The 20,259-nt window shown below is 47.6% G+C and overlaps 1 protein-coding gene and 1 long non-coding RNA gene across 4 annotated transcripts; one reads left to right on the forward strand and one right to left on the reverse strand.

Annotated features, from left to right (window-relative positions):
* Window positions 1-5,558: 5,558 nt before the first annotated feature.
* Window positions 5,559-8,491, reverse strand: MYOG (myogenin). Its single transcript, XM_032466730.1, has 3 exons — window positions 7,914-8,491; window positions 7,050-7,131; window positions 5,559-6,453 (listed from the first exon to the last, which is right to left on the reverse strand). The coding sequence occupies exons 1-3, from the start codon at window positions 8,457-8,459 to the stop codon at window positions 6,332-6,334; spliced, it is 750 nt and encodes a 249-aa protein (XP_032322621.1). The 5' UTR covers window positions 8,460-8,491; the 3' UTR covers window positions 5,559-6,331.
* On the forward strand, window positions 7,548-20,046 carry LOC116659296. Of its 3 annotated transcripts, none has more exons than XR_004314617.1 (4): window positions 7,548-7,842; window positions 9,924-10,122; window positions 10,229-10,578; window positions 19,996-20,046. It is a non-coding gene; the product is annotated as an uncharacterized LOC116659296 (long non-coding RNA). The 3 variants fall into 3 exon arrangements; XR_004314616.1 differs by having other exon boundaries at window positions 9,924-10,033; XR_004314615.1 differs by having other exon boundaries at window positions 9,924-10,578.
* Window positions 20,047-20,259: the final 213 nt, after the last annotated feature.

Below are 20,259 nucleotides of genomic sequence, written 5' to 3' on the forward strand. Positions count from 1 at the left end.
AATTTTGAATAGACTTTATTCTTTTAGAGCAGTTCCAGGTTCACAGCAGAATTGAGCAGAAAATACAGAGTTCGCACACAGCCCTCCCTCCCCACCCACACATACGTACTCCCTCACGCTCAGCATCCCTCATCAGTGTGGCGTATTTGGTACAATTTGAACCAACGTAGGCACATTATTACCAACCAAAGTCTGTGGTTTACATTAGCGTTCACTCGATGTTGTACGTTCCGTGGGTTTTGACAAATGCATAAAGAGGTGTAGCCTCTCTTTTAAGTGAACTCAAGCCACTGCCCAGAGGCTAAGCCTCCCCCAGCTCCCTTTCCCAAGCTCCTGCGTCTGGCCCGTGCATGCGGCACTTGGCTTCTGTGTGTGATCTTCATGGTGCTATGTTTCTTCTGTTCACCTGAATGGTGAACTCCCGTGGGCAGCGTAATACACCACACATCCTTGTTTCCTCTCCAAGGCTAACTGTTCCAAACACTGATGATACAGTATGGCAGAGTCCATGTGCACAGATGGCAGGATGGCAGCAAAGACAAGGCAACCTGGGGCCCAGAGAGGACAAACAGGTGAGGGAAGGTGCTAGCCTAGAGCCCACAAGCCTACGGAGGTCCCCTCCCACCCTCTCAGTGGTTACAGGTAGAGCTGACCGACCTTGGTGGCTGGCTACAGGAGTGAGATCCAAAGGAAGCCAGGAAAACTACAATTTCCCAGTGTTGCCATCTACTGGGGCGGGGAACATAGATGGAACAGGCTTACGTGGGCATGTGAGCTCGAGACTGGTTATGCTGTGTTTGAAATGAGACCCCAACATCATGTTTCTTTCAGCATTTGTAGAAATCGAAAGAAGATTCTAGGTTTCTTTCCTAGAACACCTTCCTTTGCCTCCCCTAGGAATGTTCATAGCAGAGTTGAGAGGCAGAGAATCTGGATCTGGTGGTTGCTTGTGGCTGAGGGGTGAGGCACAGCCAGAATCTCTGTGGGGTGGAGATCTGGGGTTCCCATCTGGGCCTGGATGGTGCCTCCTTAGCCAAGACCTTAGCCCAACCCACAGCCTTCAGTTCGTCCTGGGCTTCAGCTCACCCCCAGGCATCTCTGCCCTCGCCTGGAGCCCAGAAACCAGGAATCCAGACAAGTCCAAGGGATGGGACATGTTGGGGATGGTGCTTAGCCGTGAAAGGGACACCTGAGCTGAGAGGGCGCCATCTCTCTCACCCTCTGTTGTACCCCCATAACCTCCCGTTCTGGTTGGTCCAACCACCTACTACACCTGCTGCACTTAGAAAGGCTTTCCAGGCTGCCCAGTAGTTACTTTGATAAATTAGATGCCTAAGAAGGTTTACTGGAGTGCAGCAAACAGCACTTTAAGCATTCTGCAGTTCACACTAATTATCTAAACACTCCAAGAAGTTCCTGTTTACACACTGACACTCAGTATGTCAATTTCAAGTAAGTCTTTTCCTTTTTGTTCTGGTGGATTCCCTGCAGTCCATTATTAGGCAACATTTGATTAACCGGGTTTTATTTATTGCAGGCACTTCCACCAGAGACCGCATTTTAACTAATTTCCCTAAAGAACTCTCACTCATGACTCCTTAATTGGAGTCTTATCTGTCATTCAATTGTGAAGTTAAGCATTTGTTAATTTAAGAAAGTTCCTGTGCTTGATGACAAATGTTTTTTTTTCTGTGAAAATAATGAATGAGGCTGGGCTCCAGTTTGGCACGGTTTGCTAATCACATGTGTGAAATTACAGCAAATTGTTTCTTCCTGGCGGGGGAGGCTTAAGGACTTAACGACTGTGAAAAGGAAGTAAGTAGACAATGGTTACACTCAACGATGGTTGGGAAAAACTGACCCAAACAGCCAAGGCTGAGAACTGCTTATTGGTGCCAGATTGTGAAGATGAACCTCAGATTCCAATTGATGATAACCGAAGAGGAATAAACTTAAAAATATAGTCAAAACAAACAGTTACTGGGGGGAAGGGGGTGTGGGAAGGGATAAATTGGGAGTTCAAGATTGGCAGATACTGACTGGTGTATATAAAATAGATAAACAAGTGTAAACTGTAGAGCACAGGGAACTATATTTGATATCTTGTAGTAGCTCATGGTGAAAAGAATATGAAAATGAGTATATGTATATTCATGTATGACTGAAACATTGTGCTGTGCACCAGAAATTGACATGACATTGTAAACTGACTATGCTTCAATGAAAAAAAATACATCTGTATATTCAGCAACCCCAGAGCCTATCAGTTCCTTAGCAGATATGAGTGCCCTTCCTCTTGGCCAGCCCAAGCCCCCAGGAAGAAGGAGGAGTATTGAAGGCAGCAGACTGTGTCCACCCAAGGAGTTTGGGAGGTGTCGAGGCAGAGGGAATGAACTCGAGGGGAGAAGACCTCCCTTGAATGGGTAGTTCTGTAATTTTGGTGGCTAATGAGGGAGTGAATGTGGATTCGAGAGCCAAGGTGTTGCACCCACACCTGTTGCCCTCCTCATCTCCAAGGGCAGTGAGTCAGGGGGAGCTAAGGGCTGTGGCAATGACCTAGGTGTTCCTCGCCAGCCCTTCTGAAAAGGTGTGACTGGGTCAACTGAAGAAAAATGCACAACCCAAGAGTCGTGAGATATGTTTTATTCGGGTTTCTTACTGAGGACTATAGCCCAGAAGTCAGCCTCTCAGGTAGCTCTGAGGAACTGTATCTGAAGAGATGAGGGAGGAGCCAGGCTATATAGGAGTTTTTGCTCAGGGGGAAAAAAATGTAGTCAGACATGAAAGATTACTGCTAATCACACACACACACACACACACACACACGCGCCATCTGAGTTAATGATTTTAGTGCCTGTCTATGTATGGGAAGATGCAAGAATCTGGGCACACTGAAATTATTCCTCAGGGCCAGGACCCAAAGCACATCGTGCTCCCCATCTCTTCCCCACCTGGATTCCCTTCAGGGGGCACATCCTGCCACTGCAGTGGCTGATGGTTTGATGGTGGACAACACTGGTTGTTTACTGGAGTGGCAGGCGACATCCCCAGTCTACAACGGTAAACACAGTGACATAAACCCAAGAAGAAAATCCCACAAAAGGCGACAGATTAGGCCAGTTTATGATTCCCAGTAGGCCTAGCCCTGGAAACTGGTGATTTGGGGCAAGCAGGCCCTGGGAAACACTTTCTTCTGCACCCTCACCTGGATTCTGTGAGCCTTCTCTGAGCTTCCTTCTTTTGCGTGGGCAAAGTTGCTGGAGACACTCTGGGAGCAGCGTGTTGATTCCCCTCTCCAAGAGGAAGTCTGGGACCGCTCAGCTGAGCCCAGAGCAAGTGCAGAACGGGCACCAGAACCTGGTTGGTAAAACCGGGTTAAGTCTGTTGTAAAGGGCCCTGAAGAACTGAATGGACCGAGACACAGAAAACACACTTACGGTTACCAGTGGAGAAAAGGGGTGCGGAGGGATAATTTGGGAGTTCAAGACTTGTAGATACTAACTACTCTATAACAAATAGACGACAATAAGTTTCTTCTGTGTAGCACAGGGAACTACATTCAATGTCTTTTGTAGTTACTTATAATGAAAAAGAATATGAAAATGAATATATGTATGTACATATATGACTGAAATATTATGCTGTACACCAGAAACTGACAAAACATTGTAAACTGACTATACTACAATTTTAAAAAAATCCTAAATGCTCAATATCGCTAATTATCAGAGAAATGCAAACCAAAACTACAATGCGGTATCACATTACACTAGTCAGAATGGCCATCATTCAAAAGTCCACGAACAATAAATGCTTGGAGAGGCTGTGGAGAAAAGGGACCCCTCCTGTACTGGTGGTGGGAGTGTAGTTTGGTGAAGCCATTATGGAAAACAGTACAGAGATTCCTCAAAAGACTAAAAATAGACTTACCATATGATCCAGCAATCCCACTCCTGGGCATATATCCAGAGGGAACCTTAGTTCAAAAAGATACATGCACTCCAATGTTCATAGGAGCACTATATATAATAGCTAAGACATGGAAGCAACCTAAATGTCCATTGACAGATGACTGGATATTGAAACTGATACGTTTATACAGTGGAATACTACTCAGCCATAAAAAATAATAAAATACTGCCATTTGCAGCAACATGGATGTCCCTGGAGAATGTCATTCTAAGTGAAATAAGTCAGAAAGAGAAAGAAAAATACCATATGATATCACTTATATGTGGAATCTTAAAAAAAAGACAAATGAACTTATATATAAAACAGAAACAGACTCACAGACATAGAAAACAAACTTATGGTTACCAGTAGGGGAAGGAGGTGGGAAGGGATAAGTTGGGAGTTTGAGATTTGCAGATACTAACTACTATATATAAAATTAAGATAAACAACAAGTTTATACTGTGTAGCACAGGGAACTATATTCAATATCTTATAGTAACTTACGGTTAAAAAGAATATGAAAACGAATGTATGTATGTTCCTATTTGACTGAAGCATTGTGCTGTACACCAGAAGTTGACACAACATTGTAAACTGACTGTACTTCAACAAAAACAAATTTTTTAAAATCTTTGTTAAAAAAAAATTGAATGGAGGCTGGAACGTACCACACTCTGAATCCCCTTACTTCTGTAATGATTCTGAAACTTATAATCTGCGGTAAATCAGACACACTTAGCCTGAAGCAGTTAGAATTAATCAAGTTTTTAGTCCATTCAAATTTGAGCTCCTGATGCCTCCCTAGTTAATATCAAGTGATCTCTGTACGAATTCTTTGCTCTCAACTCTCTACCCACCTGCTCCCCTCAAGGAAGCCAGTATTTGGAAAACAGCATCCCATGTGAAGACTTCCCCAGCTTCATTTCATTTGATTGTTCTTTGTAAGCCCTTTCCCTGACCCTAGTGGAATTCCCTTCATCCTCTGAGCTGTAGGCAGGGACCAGGATCCCCTGCAGCCTAGAGGAATGGAAGGTATGGAGAGGGGACGAGGGGACATGCTAGTCGGCCTGCAAGAAAGTGACTGTGTTTGACCCCAATCAGACTGATTTAGACACCTCCCACTTCCTTATAGGGCTCCCAGTAATGTCACACTGGAGGAGAGGCAGGGATTAGAAAGGGGAAACCCACAAATTCCAGCTCTACACCCCTGCCTGCCGGCTGTGGGCTGAGTGCTAGGCGTGCGGGCGTGCTCAGTTAATTGGAAGGGAAGGAACCTCTTGGGATAGAAGTTGGAATGCAGTAGACTGTGAACAATGTCTTGTGAATTAGGGTGTAGCCCAATGCTCAACAATTTCCTGCATGTCTCACAAGAATTTCTGTGGAATCTTGTCTTTGCTCAGCCAATAGACCAGACCTGGCTTCCTTTATAATGGTAAAAAGAGCAGAGGGTCCCAGTGTCTAGTGACCACCAGCAACGTGGTGCCTCCGACACTTTGGAGCCCCATCTGCTGCACAAGCCCTGCCCCTGAGATGTGTCTGGACCACTGAGATGGAAGAGGCTGTAGCATCAGTCGTCCCCTCCCTCCATATCATCACAGACACTCTTCTAGCACCCAGTCTTTATTCATTTTTTAAAAAAAGAAATCCAAATAAGTTAGCAAAAAATATATATACAAAACAATGGCAAAACCACACAATGCTTAGTTAACAAAATAAATCACCCCCAGAGCCCCTGCCCCCCACCCCCCTACCTGTCCCTGGCAACTTCAGCACAAGAGACCTTGGTCAGATGGCAGCTTTACAAACAACACACAATACAAAACAGAACATAAAACCACCGGAAGGTTCCCAGTATTCACTGCAAAAAGCTTGGCCCCCCAGGGACTTGGGAACAGAGCATTGTTCCTCTCCCTTTCTTGTCTCAACTCAGGGCAGGCCCAGCCCAGCCACTGGCACAAGAAGAGATAAAAACTGGAGGTGTGCATAGCTTGTTCAGGTCAGGACACTGACTTCATCTCTCAAACTGTTTCTTTTGAGGGGGTGGGACTGGAGGCTGCATTAGGATCAAAAGGAAGCTCCTGAGTTTGCCCCCTGAGCCAGGGGGCTTACACAAGGGGGCACTCTGGTCCCCTGCTTTATCTCCCTGGAAACAGGACTGCTCTCTGGTCTGAAGAGTCAGCTAAATGAGAGCGTCCATTCCTTTCTGGGTGGTGGGTTAACCTTACACGGATGAGGAGGGGGATAGTCTGGCATTTGGCAGCCCCAGGGCTGGCTTTCTGGCATCAGGACAGCCTGGCTTAGGAGAGCCCCGCTGCAGAGCAGTGGCACCTGTGGCCAGCTTGGGGGCGCTCATAGACACCCATCCTGGCAGACAATCTCAGTTGGGCATGGTTTCATCTGGGAAGGCCACGGAGACATCCTCCACCGTGATGCTGTCCACGATGGAGGTGAGGGAGTGCAGGTTGTGAGCATCCGTAGGGTCAGCAGTGAGCAGATGATCTGTAAGGTGAAGGCAGGAAGATGTCACCTGGATGATAAAACTATCTCAAGACCCAAGACGGGGATGAGCCCTTTGGAGTGGCACAGCTTCTCTAGGACAGATGGGTAAGAAAAAACTGAGTCCTACTCCGCAGCCCATGCATTTCCGGATACTGTGTGCACACAGGTGTGTGGGAATGCCAGCGTGTCGTCTCTGAAATCTCCTGGTGAGGTTAGAATTCGGAAACAGCTATTCCGAGGTGGAGCCTGGATGATGCTTTGGGAGACTGGAACTGCCCTTGCTGGCCCAGTTTTGCAGCACTGACTCAGCAATTCCCAGAGACCCCCTGGGGCAGGGACTGTTCTCTCCATGGGGAAGGTCAGCCACCAGGCACCAACTGGGGAGCTGCAGGAGGCCTAGACCACTCCTTAGCTGGTCAAGGCCTCAGAGAGGCACAGGGCCTCCCTGCCCACCATCTGAGGCACTGGTTCAAAAGGTCCCTAGAGAGCCCAAAGGCAGAAGACTGGAGCAGGCAGTGAGGTAAGAGGGGAGAACTGAGTCTAGAGACAGACTGTGGGATTTGAGTCAAGGTACCCAGGGTCCTGGCCTCACTTACCCCCTGGGTTGGGGCCAAACTCCAGTGCGCTGCCCCACTCTGGACTGCAGGAGGCGCTATGGGAGCTGCATTCGCTGGGCACCTGCAAGACAGGGTTAAGGCCCAAGGTCAGGGCACAGCCATTCTCGGTGGTGTCTCTTTGTCCAGTCCCAAGGGGCAGAAGTCCCTGTGGTGGGGTTGGAGGGTGGGCCACAGGCTGCAGCCCTCCAGCCTGGCCCACCCTCTCTTCTAGAATCTTCACAATCAGCTCCTTTCATGCCTCTGTCTGGCCCCAGAACCCCTGCTTCAAGGCCTCTCCCAGCATCCATCCTGGGGAGAGATGCTGCCCTCACAGGACCCCCAACCTCAGGGGGTCTGAGGCTTCCCTGACCCTGGGATGAGGATGATGGAGGCAGAATGTACTGCCCAGCCAGGGCCACTTTTGTGCAGGCCTGTTGGGGTTCCATGAGAGAGACTGAGTGGGTTTTCTCTCTGCTCAGCCACACCCAAGGTGGGGTAGGCTGAGGCGAGAAGCAGTCTTTTCAGATGCAATTGGCCTAGACTGTTAGGCCCTGTCCCCAGGCAGGCACTGGGATGAACCTCACCCTCATCCAGCTGGCTCTGGGTTTGCTCCGGGATCCCTCCTTCAGTCCTACACCCCCGCCATGTGCTTCTCCCCACCCCTTCTGCCTTAGTCTAGAAAGGACACGGGGACACGGGGACACAGCAGGGCAGCTGGGCAGCCCAGCTTTAACAAAGGAAGGCGTCCTGCAGCCTCCGAGGACCCTGCCTGGCTCCCGCTCTCGCCGGCTGAGTGAGCCCCACCGCGGGGTCCCCGAGTGTCCCCGGGTTCGGACAGGGCAGGTGGGCGGGAGGGCCACTTACCCCCGGCTGGGGCCCGCCCCCGCCTCGGTAGCGGAGATCCCGCTCCTCCTGGTTGAGGGAGCTGAGCAGGGCCTGCAGGCGCTCGATGTACTGGATGGCGCTGCGCAGGATCTCCACCTTGGGCAGCCGCTGGTTGGGGTTGAGCAGCGTGCTCCTCTTCAGGGCCTCAAAGGCCTCGTTGACCTTCTTGAGCCGGCGCTTCTCCCGCAGCGTGGCCGCCCGCCGCCGGTCCACAGACACCGACTTCCTCTTGCACACCTTGCACGCCCACGGCAGGCACTGGCCCGGGCAGTGCTCGGGGGGCCCCAGCACCTTGTCTTCCAGGGGCCCTCGGGCCTCGGGGCTCAGGCTGAGCTCAGTCCGCTCATAGCCCGGCGGCTCAAAGCCCTGGAGGTGGACGGGCAGGTAGTTTTCCCCATCATAAAAGTGGGGCTCCTGGTAGAAGTAGGGGGATGTCTCATACAGCTCCATGGGGTCAGAAAAGACTTGCTCCTGCCACCAGCCCCCAAGCTCCCGCAGCCCCTCACGCCAACTGCTGGGTGCCATTTAAACCCTCCCCGCTGGCATGGAACCAGAGATAAATATAGCCAACGCCGCAGAAACCTGAGCCCCCCTCTAAGCTGTTGCTGCGCATCAAGACGTTTACAGTGGATTAGATGTGACTCCCCTTCCCTCTCCTCCGCGCACCGCCCCCCAGCGCCCCCCCCGCCCCCCCTCCCCCGCCAGCCTGCCCCCAGCCGGCTCCTGCGCACGGGCAGGGAGGCCAGGGGGTGTAATTTGATTAGTTTTCATTTCTCCGCAGCCCCCGTGGGGGCTGGGGAGGTGGGGGAGGACACACATTCTCCTCTCATCTGCTCCTTTCAATTACTCCTAGCCGGGCGACCTGCCTGCTCTCTCCGCGCTGGTCCCGAAGAAACGGGTGGGGGGTGGGGGAGGGAACCAGCTTTGGGCTGGCAGGGGGACTTAGGAAGTCAATTTGTTCATCCCCCTACTTGGTCACAGCACCTCACTCAGACTGTATCAAGCAGATGAGACGCTAGAAGACTCCCTCCCAGAGCGTGAGAGTGATTCAAATTTGGGGTTTGTATTGGTCCTCAGTGTCTAGGGTAAGAGAATTGAAACTTGGAGGGGCAAATGGAGTCAACTTCTGGGTTTTCACAGCAGCTTCGACATCATATGCCTCTTAGGTCTCATGTGATAGGGGATAAATTGAGGCAAGAGGAATTTTCTCGTCTTCTTTTCCCTGTTTGGCAGAGGTCAGTGGAAGTTTTCTCTTTAATACAGCTGGCCAGGGTCAGAGCAGGGATTAGAATTTACAGTCTGCACACCGTCTCCTTCCCCACGGTGGCAAGTTCAAGCTCTGTTAAGCCCTCTGTCTCCTCCCTCTCTCACTCGGAATCATTTATCTGCCCTCCTGTGTCACCTGTTCAACTTTCCTGCCCCATTTGGACACCAGGATTTTCCTGGCGCCTTACTGCGGGTAGGGAAGGACGGAGAGAAAGCAGAGAACTTCAGACTCAGCTTAGATACGCCCTCTCCTTGGCCACTCGGCTTGGTTGCTCTGGTCTTCCGGGCTGAGCCATCAGTTTCATGCATAAGATGCAGATCTCAGATGCCGGTGGAGGAAAGACTGCTTAGTTTTCAGGCTTCTCTGTCCACGGTCACCTCTGAGCAGAAGCCTGAGAGCCTAAGAGGACAATGTTCCCAATACAGTAGGCAGGCCTCAGAGATCAGTGGTGAACAAGGCTCACTCTTAGGGATGAAGGCTCACAGGGATGCCCAAGGCAGGGTCTCTACCCTTGAGGACTTGACCATCTAGTAGACCCTGTTGGTCACCTAGTTCTACCCAGCCCCTGATTCCCGAATCCCCTAACCGGATGGCCATTGTTCACCATCTGCTAACATCACAAGGCAGCGCTTCCCACTGATATTCAGAGAAGCCTTCTGGGTTTTGAGCTGCAGTCTGTCCCCTCTGTCTTTTATCCTTTGGTCCCTTTTTTTATTCCCTAGGACCCCTCTTCCTAACAGATGAGACTGATGTTTTAAATTCTAACCAGTGGCAAGGATGATAAGAGGAAGAGGAACTGTGCTGGGGACACAGAGAAGACTTCACAGGGGAGGTGAGATCTGAATGGAGCTCGAAAAACCCAGCTTTCCTGTCTCTCACTGTCTATGGTGAGGCACCGGGAAAATGCTGGTGTCTTTCAGGGTAAGGAACAGAGATGAGGAGGGGGACACAACTAGAAATTTTTTTAAAAAACCCAAGCATGTTGAAGAAGAGCAGCAAGGTATTAATTGGGTTCTTGGCCTTCCAGTGTGATGAGAAGTGACCTCATGGGGGCTGTGGGTTGTAAACCACGCTTTGGCCCCAACCAGATGAGTTGAAGAAGAATCTCTAACAGACATCTCATCAAGAAAAGAAAAAAAAAAAAAGAAAGAAAGAAAGAAATAGAAAAAGAAAAACCTATCCTCAGTTTACATTCTAATCCTGAGCCCTGAGAAGAGTGATGTTGAAGTTACTATGGAAACCCAAAAATTGCATCATTTTGTCCTTGTGGGATCCAGACTGCCTCACCTGTCAACAATGTGTCCACATTCTCTAAAAATGGAAGCAGGAGAACTGGGCTTGTTGTGTGATGATTTCCAGGATTTGACTATCAAGTTGGTAAGTGTGGATACTGTGCAAATGTTACATTCCACGGCAAGAGAGAGCTATTTTAATTTAACAGTAAGCATGGGCCATGATCAATTACAAATGAGTGGGCTCATCAAATGAGTGTTTCAGTTTATATAAAATCGAAACCACTTGAAGGCTGGAGTCTCAATGGAAAGCCTGAGGGTGAGGAGAGCTCTAGGCTGGGTCTTGGAGAAAAGGTAGGATTTGGCTGAGACGAGAAGAGGAGGACAAGGGGAGTATTGGGTAGGAGGCCTGGTATGGAGCTCAGGGTTCAGGTAAGTGGGTGACTGGACAAGCCTGTGAAGATGGGAGGAGACCCAGAGCGGCAGCAGGGAGGGACTTGAAAGCGGAGGCAAGGAGACTGCATAGAAGATGAATGACAGTGATCCAGGAGTGAGGTGCTGAAGATCTGAACAAACCACTCAGAAGCAAGAGGATGGATTCAGCTGGGAGAGGATGCGTGTTTCAGCTGGTAAAGGGATGCTACATGCATGTGATAGGGGAATGGCTGCTGTGTTAAAGAAAGGGCACCTGGCACCTGGGAACACCCCCAGAACATTAGTCCCCTTCCTTGCTTTGTCCTCTCCTCCATTCTTGGCCTCTCCGTCAGGCTGTCGCTCTGGCTGTCCTCATTGCCTCCAGAAGACCAAAACAGCAGGAATGGGAGGCTGGAAAACCTGGCCACACCCCATGTGTGTATGCAGCTATTCATCTACTCCTTCCTTCAAGGAACACGTGTTGTGTGCCTTGTGCTGGGTGGAGTCACTGGTGTGAGTAAAACGTGGTCTTTCTGCCGGCCAGGCGCTCACAGCTGAGCGAGGAAGATGACTACACAAAGTCATCTAAGCAGGGTAGGAAGTGTTAGGTGATTAAAAAAAAAAAAAAAAAAAAAAAAGGAGTAGGCTAGAAAAAGTGCAGATGTCATCCAGAGAAGGAATTCATTCATTTATTCCTTTTCTCTGCTCAACTGAATTTCCTGAGAGTCCACTCTTTCTCATCCCCCGGGCAAGACTGAATCTGGGCAGAGAGCTGCGGGTAGCGTCGGCCCCCGCCCTCTGGCTGGATGTGAGTTCTGCCTTAAGTCTGTGTGATGTCTGCCTCTGACCAAACGTGAGGGCAGGACTGGGAGTTTAGGGTGCTTTTGCATCTGGGTTTCAGTGAATCCCTGTCAGTGGATGTGCTTGTGTATGTCTGTCTGAGTAGGTGGCCTGGGGACCATGGTAAGTCCCAGCTGCGGGGCACAGACCTTCCCAGGACTGAGAAGACAGCGTGGCCCAGGTACCTCTGACCTCAAAACCTTAATGGGGGGCTCGGTCTTTTACTCACCTTGCCCCTCTCTCAGAGCTGAGCTGTGGAAAGGCTGCACCTAGGGCTTCCCCGCACAGTCCTCCACCCCGTGCAAGCTGCCCTCTGATGGATGGGAACACATTGGTGCCAAGCACAGAACGGCCTTTGTGCTCTGCCACCAGCGGTGATCCATCAGCTCTAACCTGACAGCAGGGCGTCAGGCCCTAATCCCTACCCCTGCTGGCTTGGGCACTCAGGGCCCCCTGCTCTGACTGTAGCCTCCTCTTCGAGCAATCCTGCTCTCTCCAGAGGAAGCCCTTATCCCTGCCCAGGGCTCCAGGGCCAGACTGGGTTTTGCCCCCACCCTGACTGTCTCAACTTGATTCTGTCTATTTGCATGCTGTGCTGATCTCATTTGCATGGTACTGGTTAGGATTTCACAATGTTCAGAAATCCCCTTCACCTGCTCCCGACTCCTTCCTTCCCCATCTGCTGCGCAACCAGTCCCAGCTCTCCGGCTCCTAGCAGCTTCTGGTCCCTACTGACCCTGCAAGGGGGCGGACCTGGGCTGCCAGTTTGCTTGGCTCACATCGGAGCAAGTTTCTTGTCCCAGAGTCTCACATGCCTAGGTACAGAGGATCACGGGGAAGGTTCTGGAAGGGGGGAGCCTCTGGCTTCTCTAAACAGGCCCCACCTTTTGTTTTCCTAGGCTGGCTCTCTGGTGTTCTGCATGAGGAGCCGGTGGGGGTTGGGTGGAGGGAATGCTTGCCTATTTCAATGGGCCCTAGACGCGTGAAGATGGCATGCAGATCAGCATTATTTGTGGGGCAGTAGCTTTGTAGCAGCATGAGAATAAGTCACAGCATCGTGGAACGTCAGAGCTGTAAGGTAGACTGGAGATCAGCCAGTGCACCGTCTTCCTTTTATACACTAGGAAACACGCTCAGAGAGGGGAAGTGACTGCCCAAAGGCGCACAGAGCACTAAGTCTAAGAGTGCTGGCTCTTGGATTGCCTGAGTTTAAGCCTCGGGGCTGAATGCAGGTTCCTCCTCTCCCTCTCTGAGGCTGACAGGTGAAGTGAGAACATGCTTTCCAGGTGGACCTGAGGCCTCAGTGGGGAGGCAGAGAGGGGACTGGAGGTGCTCTAGTTTTGAATGGAGCGTTCAGGGAGACATCAGGAGAGGCAGTGATGGAGAGATGAAAAGAAGACACAAGAAAAGTTTAAGAGACAATAGGCTAGGGAGATCAGAGGGAGTCCTGAGGGCTTGAGACAGGAGGAGAGGTTTGGAGGCAGCTGGGAGCCAGGGTGGAGAGATGAAGGGAAGGGGAGAGCCCCAGGCCTCGGGAGGCCACACATTGTTTCCATTGAGAACTGAGCATCAAATAACCACTGGGAAATCCGTCCCTGCCTGGAATCTGGAGCTCAGAGCCAGGCTCATTCATCAAGAATCTCTGGCCTTGGGGTGGGGAAGTGCAGGTCTGGAGGTGGAAGGGGATGGGTCCCTGGGGGATGAGGGTCATGGAGAGGTGATTGGTAGACACCAAGCACAGAGCTGGTTTTTTAAATAACCAGACCAAAGCTCAGCAGAGTGTATGGCAGTGTGGACCTGAGGGCCTTTGGAAAGACGGTGGGTGAGGATTTCTTACAAGTAGTCCATGCTCCTATGAGGGCTGGGCCTTCAGCTCCTGGTTGAGTTGAACACTGTCAGGACCTTCAGGGAAAGAGGAAGAAGGGGCCCCGGATAAGGAGTCAGGGCATACTGCTGTCAGCTCTCCTCTCTGGTTCTCAACACCCTTGTTTGTAACCAAGATGCTGGCCTGAATGATCCCAGTGACGCTTTGAGAGGCGACGTTCTTTTTCAGATTCAGCATGTGGGGCTGGAGGAAGTGCTCATGGGGTCAGGGTAGGTGGACTCTTTTGAGTGTTGTTTGAACCAGCTCTAAAGATGAACTCATCTTTAGATCAGAGAAGGCAGGTTTCCTTGGATATTTTGTGCTGTGGGATTTGGTGGCCCAGTATGTGGGCGGTAAGATAATTTACCAAAGACAAAGAGTGAACACAGAAAAGGCATTAATTAGGTCACGCTGCTGTAGGCAGCAAGGGCCAGAGACGAGGTGTCTGTGCGCCCCGAGGGCCAATTGCTGAGATCTTTTATGAGGGAGGGTAACCTTTAACTCCTTGTGTGTACATGACATTGGGTGCAAAGGGAGTCACAGGGTGCGTGATCGGCTCACGCACAATTCTCTGGTTGGTTGATGTTGGGGTAACAGAGAAAGGAGGGGGTTGTGAAAGGGTAGGGCTAGGGATTTTGGTAGAGGGTTGTGACCCGTTCTTGTGGCTTGGCTTCTGGGCATTGTAAGCTTAATCACTGTCTACAGTAGTTAGTTCAGCTAAGGCAGGTGGGTATTAAGAATGGACTGTTCTTTGTCATCTTTAAAAGGCAACAGCTGGACACGGGAGGGGTCTCGAAGCGGGAAGCTGCCAGGTGTCTGTGGACCCCACGTTTTGTCCCTTTCCCATCTCTACAGTTCCTGTACTCAGTCTCACTGAAAGTTCACCAGAATGTTCTCTGGACCCACTGTGGCCTACCCAGAACTGGCTGGCATGCATTTGTCAAACTCAGCTCTGGACAGGCCCCCACCTCCCACCCGCCTGTACCCCTTCCCTTCCAGCCTCCCCGTTCTGCCCTTCCTGTGGGCTCAGCGCCCTAGCATGCCGCCCCACCCCCTCTACTCCCTGGACAGCTTCTATTTCTGCCTCTTTGACAAGTTGTGACATATTTGGGAGCAGCTGCTGCCTGGGTGGAGGTGCCTTTGCCTTTCTCCCAGCTCTGTCTTCTCCTCCCCAGTACCTCTCCCAGCAGCCACCCCTTCCCAGAATGTGCTGTAAGACCCTCCCTGCATTCCCCTCTCTGGAACTCAGACATCCAGCTCCCCCCAGGTTCCTGCAGGGGCAGTCAAGCCTCTAGACTGATACAGAGGGAGCCCCGTGGGACAGGAAGTCGGGTGGCCAGGTGTAGGGGACAGGGTCTCTTCTGTCCAGGCTACGTGCTTTAAGGCAAATTTCTTCCCCCTCTGGGCTTCATTTTTTTAATCTTTAAAATTGAGATGATGAATAATGTCTTCCCTGTTAACCACAAGTCCTTTGCCGCCTATTAACTGCGGCTTGTGGACTCTTCCTATGCCGTTTCACCCAACTACTCCTTCTTCTCTAAGGACTTTATTCCATTGTCCCTCTTTCTCTCAATTATTTTTAAGTTCTTCCTGTCTGCTGGCCTTTTCTATGAGCCCTTAAAACATGCTGAAGCCTCTCCCATCAAAAACTCCCTCCTTTTTCCATGTAGCCCCCCCCCCCCCAACTAAGGCTCTGTCACCAAACTTCCCTTCTGCACCAAGTTTCTAGAAAGAAGCGTTTACACTTATCCTTTCCACTTCCCACTCACTTATCTGTTCAGTGGCTTCCATCTGCCTCAGACACTGAAACTGCTATTCCCAAGATCACCAGACACCGTCACCAGGTCCCAGCTCTCGGAGATAGTCCTCAGTTTCAATCTTACTTGGTGGGTTTGTGTCATTTGACAGTGTTGGCCACACCTTTCTTAAGAGTGTTCTCTTAGCTTCCGTGACCCCGCCGTCTCCTGGTTCTTCTCTGGTTTTTCTCACCATTCCTCCTCCTGTCATTTTTCTTCTCTTTTCCCTCATCATCTTCTTCTTCATAAGCTTCTCCTCTGTTAAGAGGAATTTTCCGTTCTTAGACCTCTTTTCTGCAGTCTTCTTAGGTAATCTCATTCTCCCACCTAGGTTTCAACAACCATGTATAAAAATGCTCAGTAAATGATAGCTGATCTAAACTGTTATATATTGATGACTCCCAAACCTGACTCCATTCTCTCCCCTGATCACATATCCAAGATTATGGCAGTCACCCCCACTTACATCTCCACTTTGAGAGCCTTGCAGTCTCCTAAACTGAAATATATCTGAAATGTAATCAATTTACTTACTTCCCTCTTCCAGTATCTCCCCTCTTGGTGACCAATGCCACCACCCACCCAGTAGTTCCTCTCTATCTCCTGTCCGTCCATATCCAGTTATTCAAAAAGCCTCGCAATCTCTGCTCCCCTCTGCATCTTTACAATTCGTAACTGCACAAAGGGCCAGGAAGTTTTTGAGTTTCCACTAGTTAGATCAAGAGCCTCACAAAAGGGGCAAACCTTAGAAATAAAGTAAAAGGTATTCTAGATGTGCTTTTTAAAAGTTTAAAAATAAGAGTAGTCTAGAACTGCTTTTAAAAAGTTCAAAAACAAGCCTCAAACAAAAGATCAAACTAATTTAACTTCCTGCCAGAACAAAATCGAACACTCTTTAAAGGAATATGATAAAGATTCAACACTCAGTTATGTTAAATTGACAATGTCAGTTATCCAATCAAAAATTAGTAGGCAGCAAGGAAGCAGAAAAAAAGTGTGGCCTATAATCAGGAGAAAAATTAGTCAACTGAAATAGACCCAGAAATGCTAGAGGTAACACACTTAGCAGACAGGGCCATTGAAAGAGCTATTATAAATAGGCTCAATATTCTTAAGGATTTAAAGAAAATCAGAGGCATAATGAAGAGAGAAATAGAAGATATAAAAAGAAATCAAAATTTCACTGGATAGGATTCCACATTAGTCTGCTTTGGCTGCCATTACAAGATGCCATAGACTGGATGGCCTAAGCAAGAGAAATTTATATTCTCACAGTTCTGGAGGCTAAAAATCTGAGATCAGGGCACCAGCACGGTTGGGTTTTGGTGAGAGCTCTCTTCTTAGCTTGTGGATGGCTGCCTTCTTGCTGTGTTCTCACATGGCCTTTCTTCAGTGCACAGAAAGAGAGATCAAACTCTCTGGTGTTTCTTCCTATAAGGGTAATAATGGCATTAGACTAGGCCCCCAGCCTCAAGACCCAGTTAATTCCCCAAAGCCCCATCTCCAAATACCATTACACTGATTACAATGAGGGGTTAGGGTTTCAATGAATGAATTGAGGGTGAGGCACAAGCATAACATTCAGTTCATAACAGATTAATAGCACATAAGATATTGTGGGGGTAAAGTGCATTGAATCTGAATACAAAACAATAGGGAATATTGAAAAGATACACAGAGAAAAATATTTTTAAAAAGAGCTTTACTGGCATGTGGGACAATATCAAGTGGACTAACATACATATAATTGAAGTCCCAGAAAGAAGCAAAAAAAAAAAAAAAATTAGAAGAAATAATGGCTACACATTTTCCAAATTTGATGAAATGTATAAACTCACAAATCTCAGTCACTTGATGAACCCCAAAAAGGATGAACATAAAGAAAGCCACGAGAAGGCACATCATAATCAAATTCCTGAAAATCAGTGATAAGGAGAAAAATTTTAAAGCAGTCAAAGAAAAAGAGGCACATTATGTATAGAGAAACAAAGATTTTTTTTTTTTAAAGCTGCTGACTTATTCACAGATACTCTGAAGGACAGAAGATAGTAGAACAATATCTTTAAAGCGCTGCAAGGAAAAAAAAAAATCTGTCAGCCAAGAATTCTGTACCCAGTGAAAAATACCTTTCAAGAATGAAGGTGAAATAAAGACTTTTCTCAAAAAAAAAAAAAAAAAAAAAAGCTGGCAGAATTTATGATCAGGAGATATTCACTATAATATATGTTAAAGGAAGTTCTCTAGGCAGAGGGAAAATGATACAAAAATGAAACTTGGATCTACATAAAGGAATAAAGAGCATCAGAAGTTGTAAACGTGGGTAAATATAAAAAGACATTGTCTCCTTATTTAAAAATTTATTTAAAAGATCACTGTCTATTTAAAGCAAAAATAATAACAGTGTATTATAGGGTTTATAACAAAAATGTATGGCAATAGCAGAGAGAATGGGAGGTGAGAGAAGAAGTATACTGTTGTAGGGTTCTTATACATGAATTGATATAATACTGCTTGAAAGTAGACTTGATAAGTTAAAGATGGATACTGTCAATACTAGAGCAACTACTAAAAATTAAAACATAAGAGCAACTACTGAAAACTAAAACATAGAGCTTTAAGAAAATACTGGAGATAACCTGGAATATTAAAAAATACTGAGTTAATCGATAAGAAGACAGTTAAACAGGCAGAAAGGAACAAAGAGTGATAGGGTAAATTGAAAACAATTAGCAAGATGGTAGATTTACACCCAAACATATCTATAACTGCATTAAATATAAATAGACTAGATTAATCAAAAAAGATCCAAATACAGGCTGTATAGAAGTTAACTTGATACAAAGATACAGGTAGTTTGAAAGTAAGATGATGGAAAAATATGTACCATGAGAACACTAATCATAAGAAACCTGGAGTAGCTATACTAATATCAGAAAAATTAGATTTCAGAACAAAAAATGTTACTTGGTGTAAAGGGATACATTACATAATGATAAAGGAGTCAATTTATCATTAAAACATATTAATCTTAAATATATATGCACCTAATAACAGACCTTCAAAATACATAAGGCAAAAATTAATACAGAAAGCAAAATATGTAAAGACAAAACTGAAGGGAATTTCTTTGTTTATTTCAGACAAATCCAAAATTTTAGCTAGAGATTTCAAAAATCCTCCCTCAGTAATTCAGAGAACAAGTAGAAAAAAATCAATCTGGAAATAGAAGACTACCAATCAATTTTTCCAATTGTCATCTGTATGTATATTCCACCCACTAATAGATGCACATAGGATAGATTATGTGCTGAACCACAAAATAAATCTTTTAAAATATTTATAATTTAAAATATTTATAGTAAAATATTTTAAATTATTTATAATATTTATTTTAAAATATTTATAATAAAGAGCATGGGCTCTGATCATAATGGAATTAAATCAGAAGTCAACAATAGAAATTTCTAGAAAATCCCCAAATATTTGGAAATTAAACTTTTAAATAACTCATGGGTCATTACTTGCTGAGCTCTTTCTTCCAGGCCCTGTGCTAAGTGCTAGATAAACTGTAATTCATTTAATACTCACAATAATCTCATAATCACTATTTTGAAGATGAGGACCCAGAGTTCAGAGAGGGTAGGCAGCTGGTAAGTTGTAAAGCTAGGACCAGAAACTCATGCCAAAGGGCAGCTCATAATCAGTCTGTGATTTAACAGTCAGCTAGTTACGGGGATGCCCCAAGGAGAGCTGTGCCAGAGAGTCCTGTTGGGCATGGGGGCAGGGGAGTGTGTGGCTCAGCTGTTGACACGCTGCTTGCCTCTTCACCAACTCCCCATCCCCAATATTACCCCCAGGCTTGGTGCTCAAGAGCCTTCCTTATGGTAAGTCTCCCATTGAATGCTTCCTTGTGTTCTTTCCCACCCAAATTCCTCTCTGTTTGGGGGCTCCTCAGCCCTAGCCAGCCCTCTCCATGGCAAGCTCACAGGTCTTCCTCAGGTGCTCTATCTAAACTCTTCACAAGCCTTCTTGGCCTTCCTCCTCTAGAAATCCCACCCTTCACTGCCCTCACTTCTGGCTTCCTAATCTCAACAGGCCTGCTTTCTGCCCCAGAGCTTTTTGGACACTTATCCCTGGGCCCTGAGCTCCAAGCAAGCCCTGAGCCTGCCCATGCTCTTCAGGGCAGCCTTCTCAGACCAGATCTACTGTTGCTGGTCACTTGGAACCCACTAGTAGTCAGAGTAGTCCCCAGACTCTCCAGCCCTGCCCAGGTGTTTGCTTTTTCTTTCTCTTTGACTTGAGAGACCCTTGAGCCAGACAGCCTGGGTTTTAATCCTGGCGTTATCACTCGGTAGCTATGTAAGTGGCTTGATCTCTCTGCCTCCGTTTCTTCACCTGTTTAATAATGTAATAGAAAAGAACAAACCTGACTCCATATTAGGTCTGTTCCTTTGGCTTTAACCCTGTGCCCTGTTTCCTAGGCTTAGTCTTGCCGGCTCTGCACCTTTTGTGAAACAGTGTTGCCTTTAGCCTGAAATAGACAGGAGAGCCTATTTTTGGGGCTCTGACCTTTAAGGATGTTAGCATTTTTGCACTCATTGAAAGATAAAAATTCGCAGAATGGAAAACAACTTTTGTTTTGTTGGAGGTTTACAGGCATACCATGATCTGACCCACATGGACAGCTGCAAGAACAAAGGATTCCAAGAACAAAGAATTCCTACACCAAGAAGTTTCCAGCAACCAACCACACCCCCTTCCCTTTTAGTATAAAAGGAGCCTGAATTCTGACTTGAGTAGGATGGTTCATCAAGACATTAGTCTACCATCCTCTCAGTCTGCTGGCTTTCCGAATAAAGTTGTCATTCCATGGCCCAACACCTCGGCTCCCGATTTATTGGCCTGGTGTGCG

This window comes from Camelus ferus, chromosome 23 (assembly GCF_009834535.1).
Source record: "Camelus ferus isolate YT-003-E chromosome 23, BCGSAC_Cfer_1.0, whole genome shotgun sequence".
Taxonomy (NCBI): Eukaryota; Metazoa; Chordata; class Mammalia; order Artiodactyla; family Camelidae; genus Camelus; species Camelus ferus.

Excerpts from the sequence above, each read along its gene's own strand:
- MYOG (XM_032466730.1), bottom strand. The coding sequence starts at position 8,459 with ATGGCACCCAGCAGTTGGCGTGAGGGGCTGCGGGAGCTTGGGGGCTGG. Across the intron at positions 7,132-7,913 it reads GGGGCGGGCCCCAGCCGGGG|GTGCCCAGCGAATGCAGCTC; the intron begins GTAAGTGGCCCT and ends CCTGTCTTGCAG. Across the intron at positions 6,454-7,049 it reads GTTTGGCCCCAACCCAGGGG|ATCATCTGCTCACTGCTGAC; the intron begins GTAAGTGAGGCC and ends TTCACCTTACAG.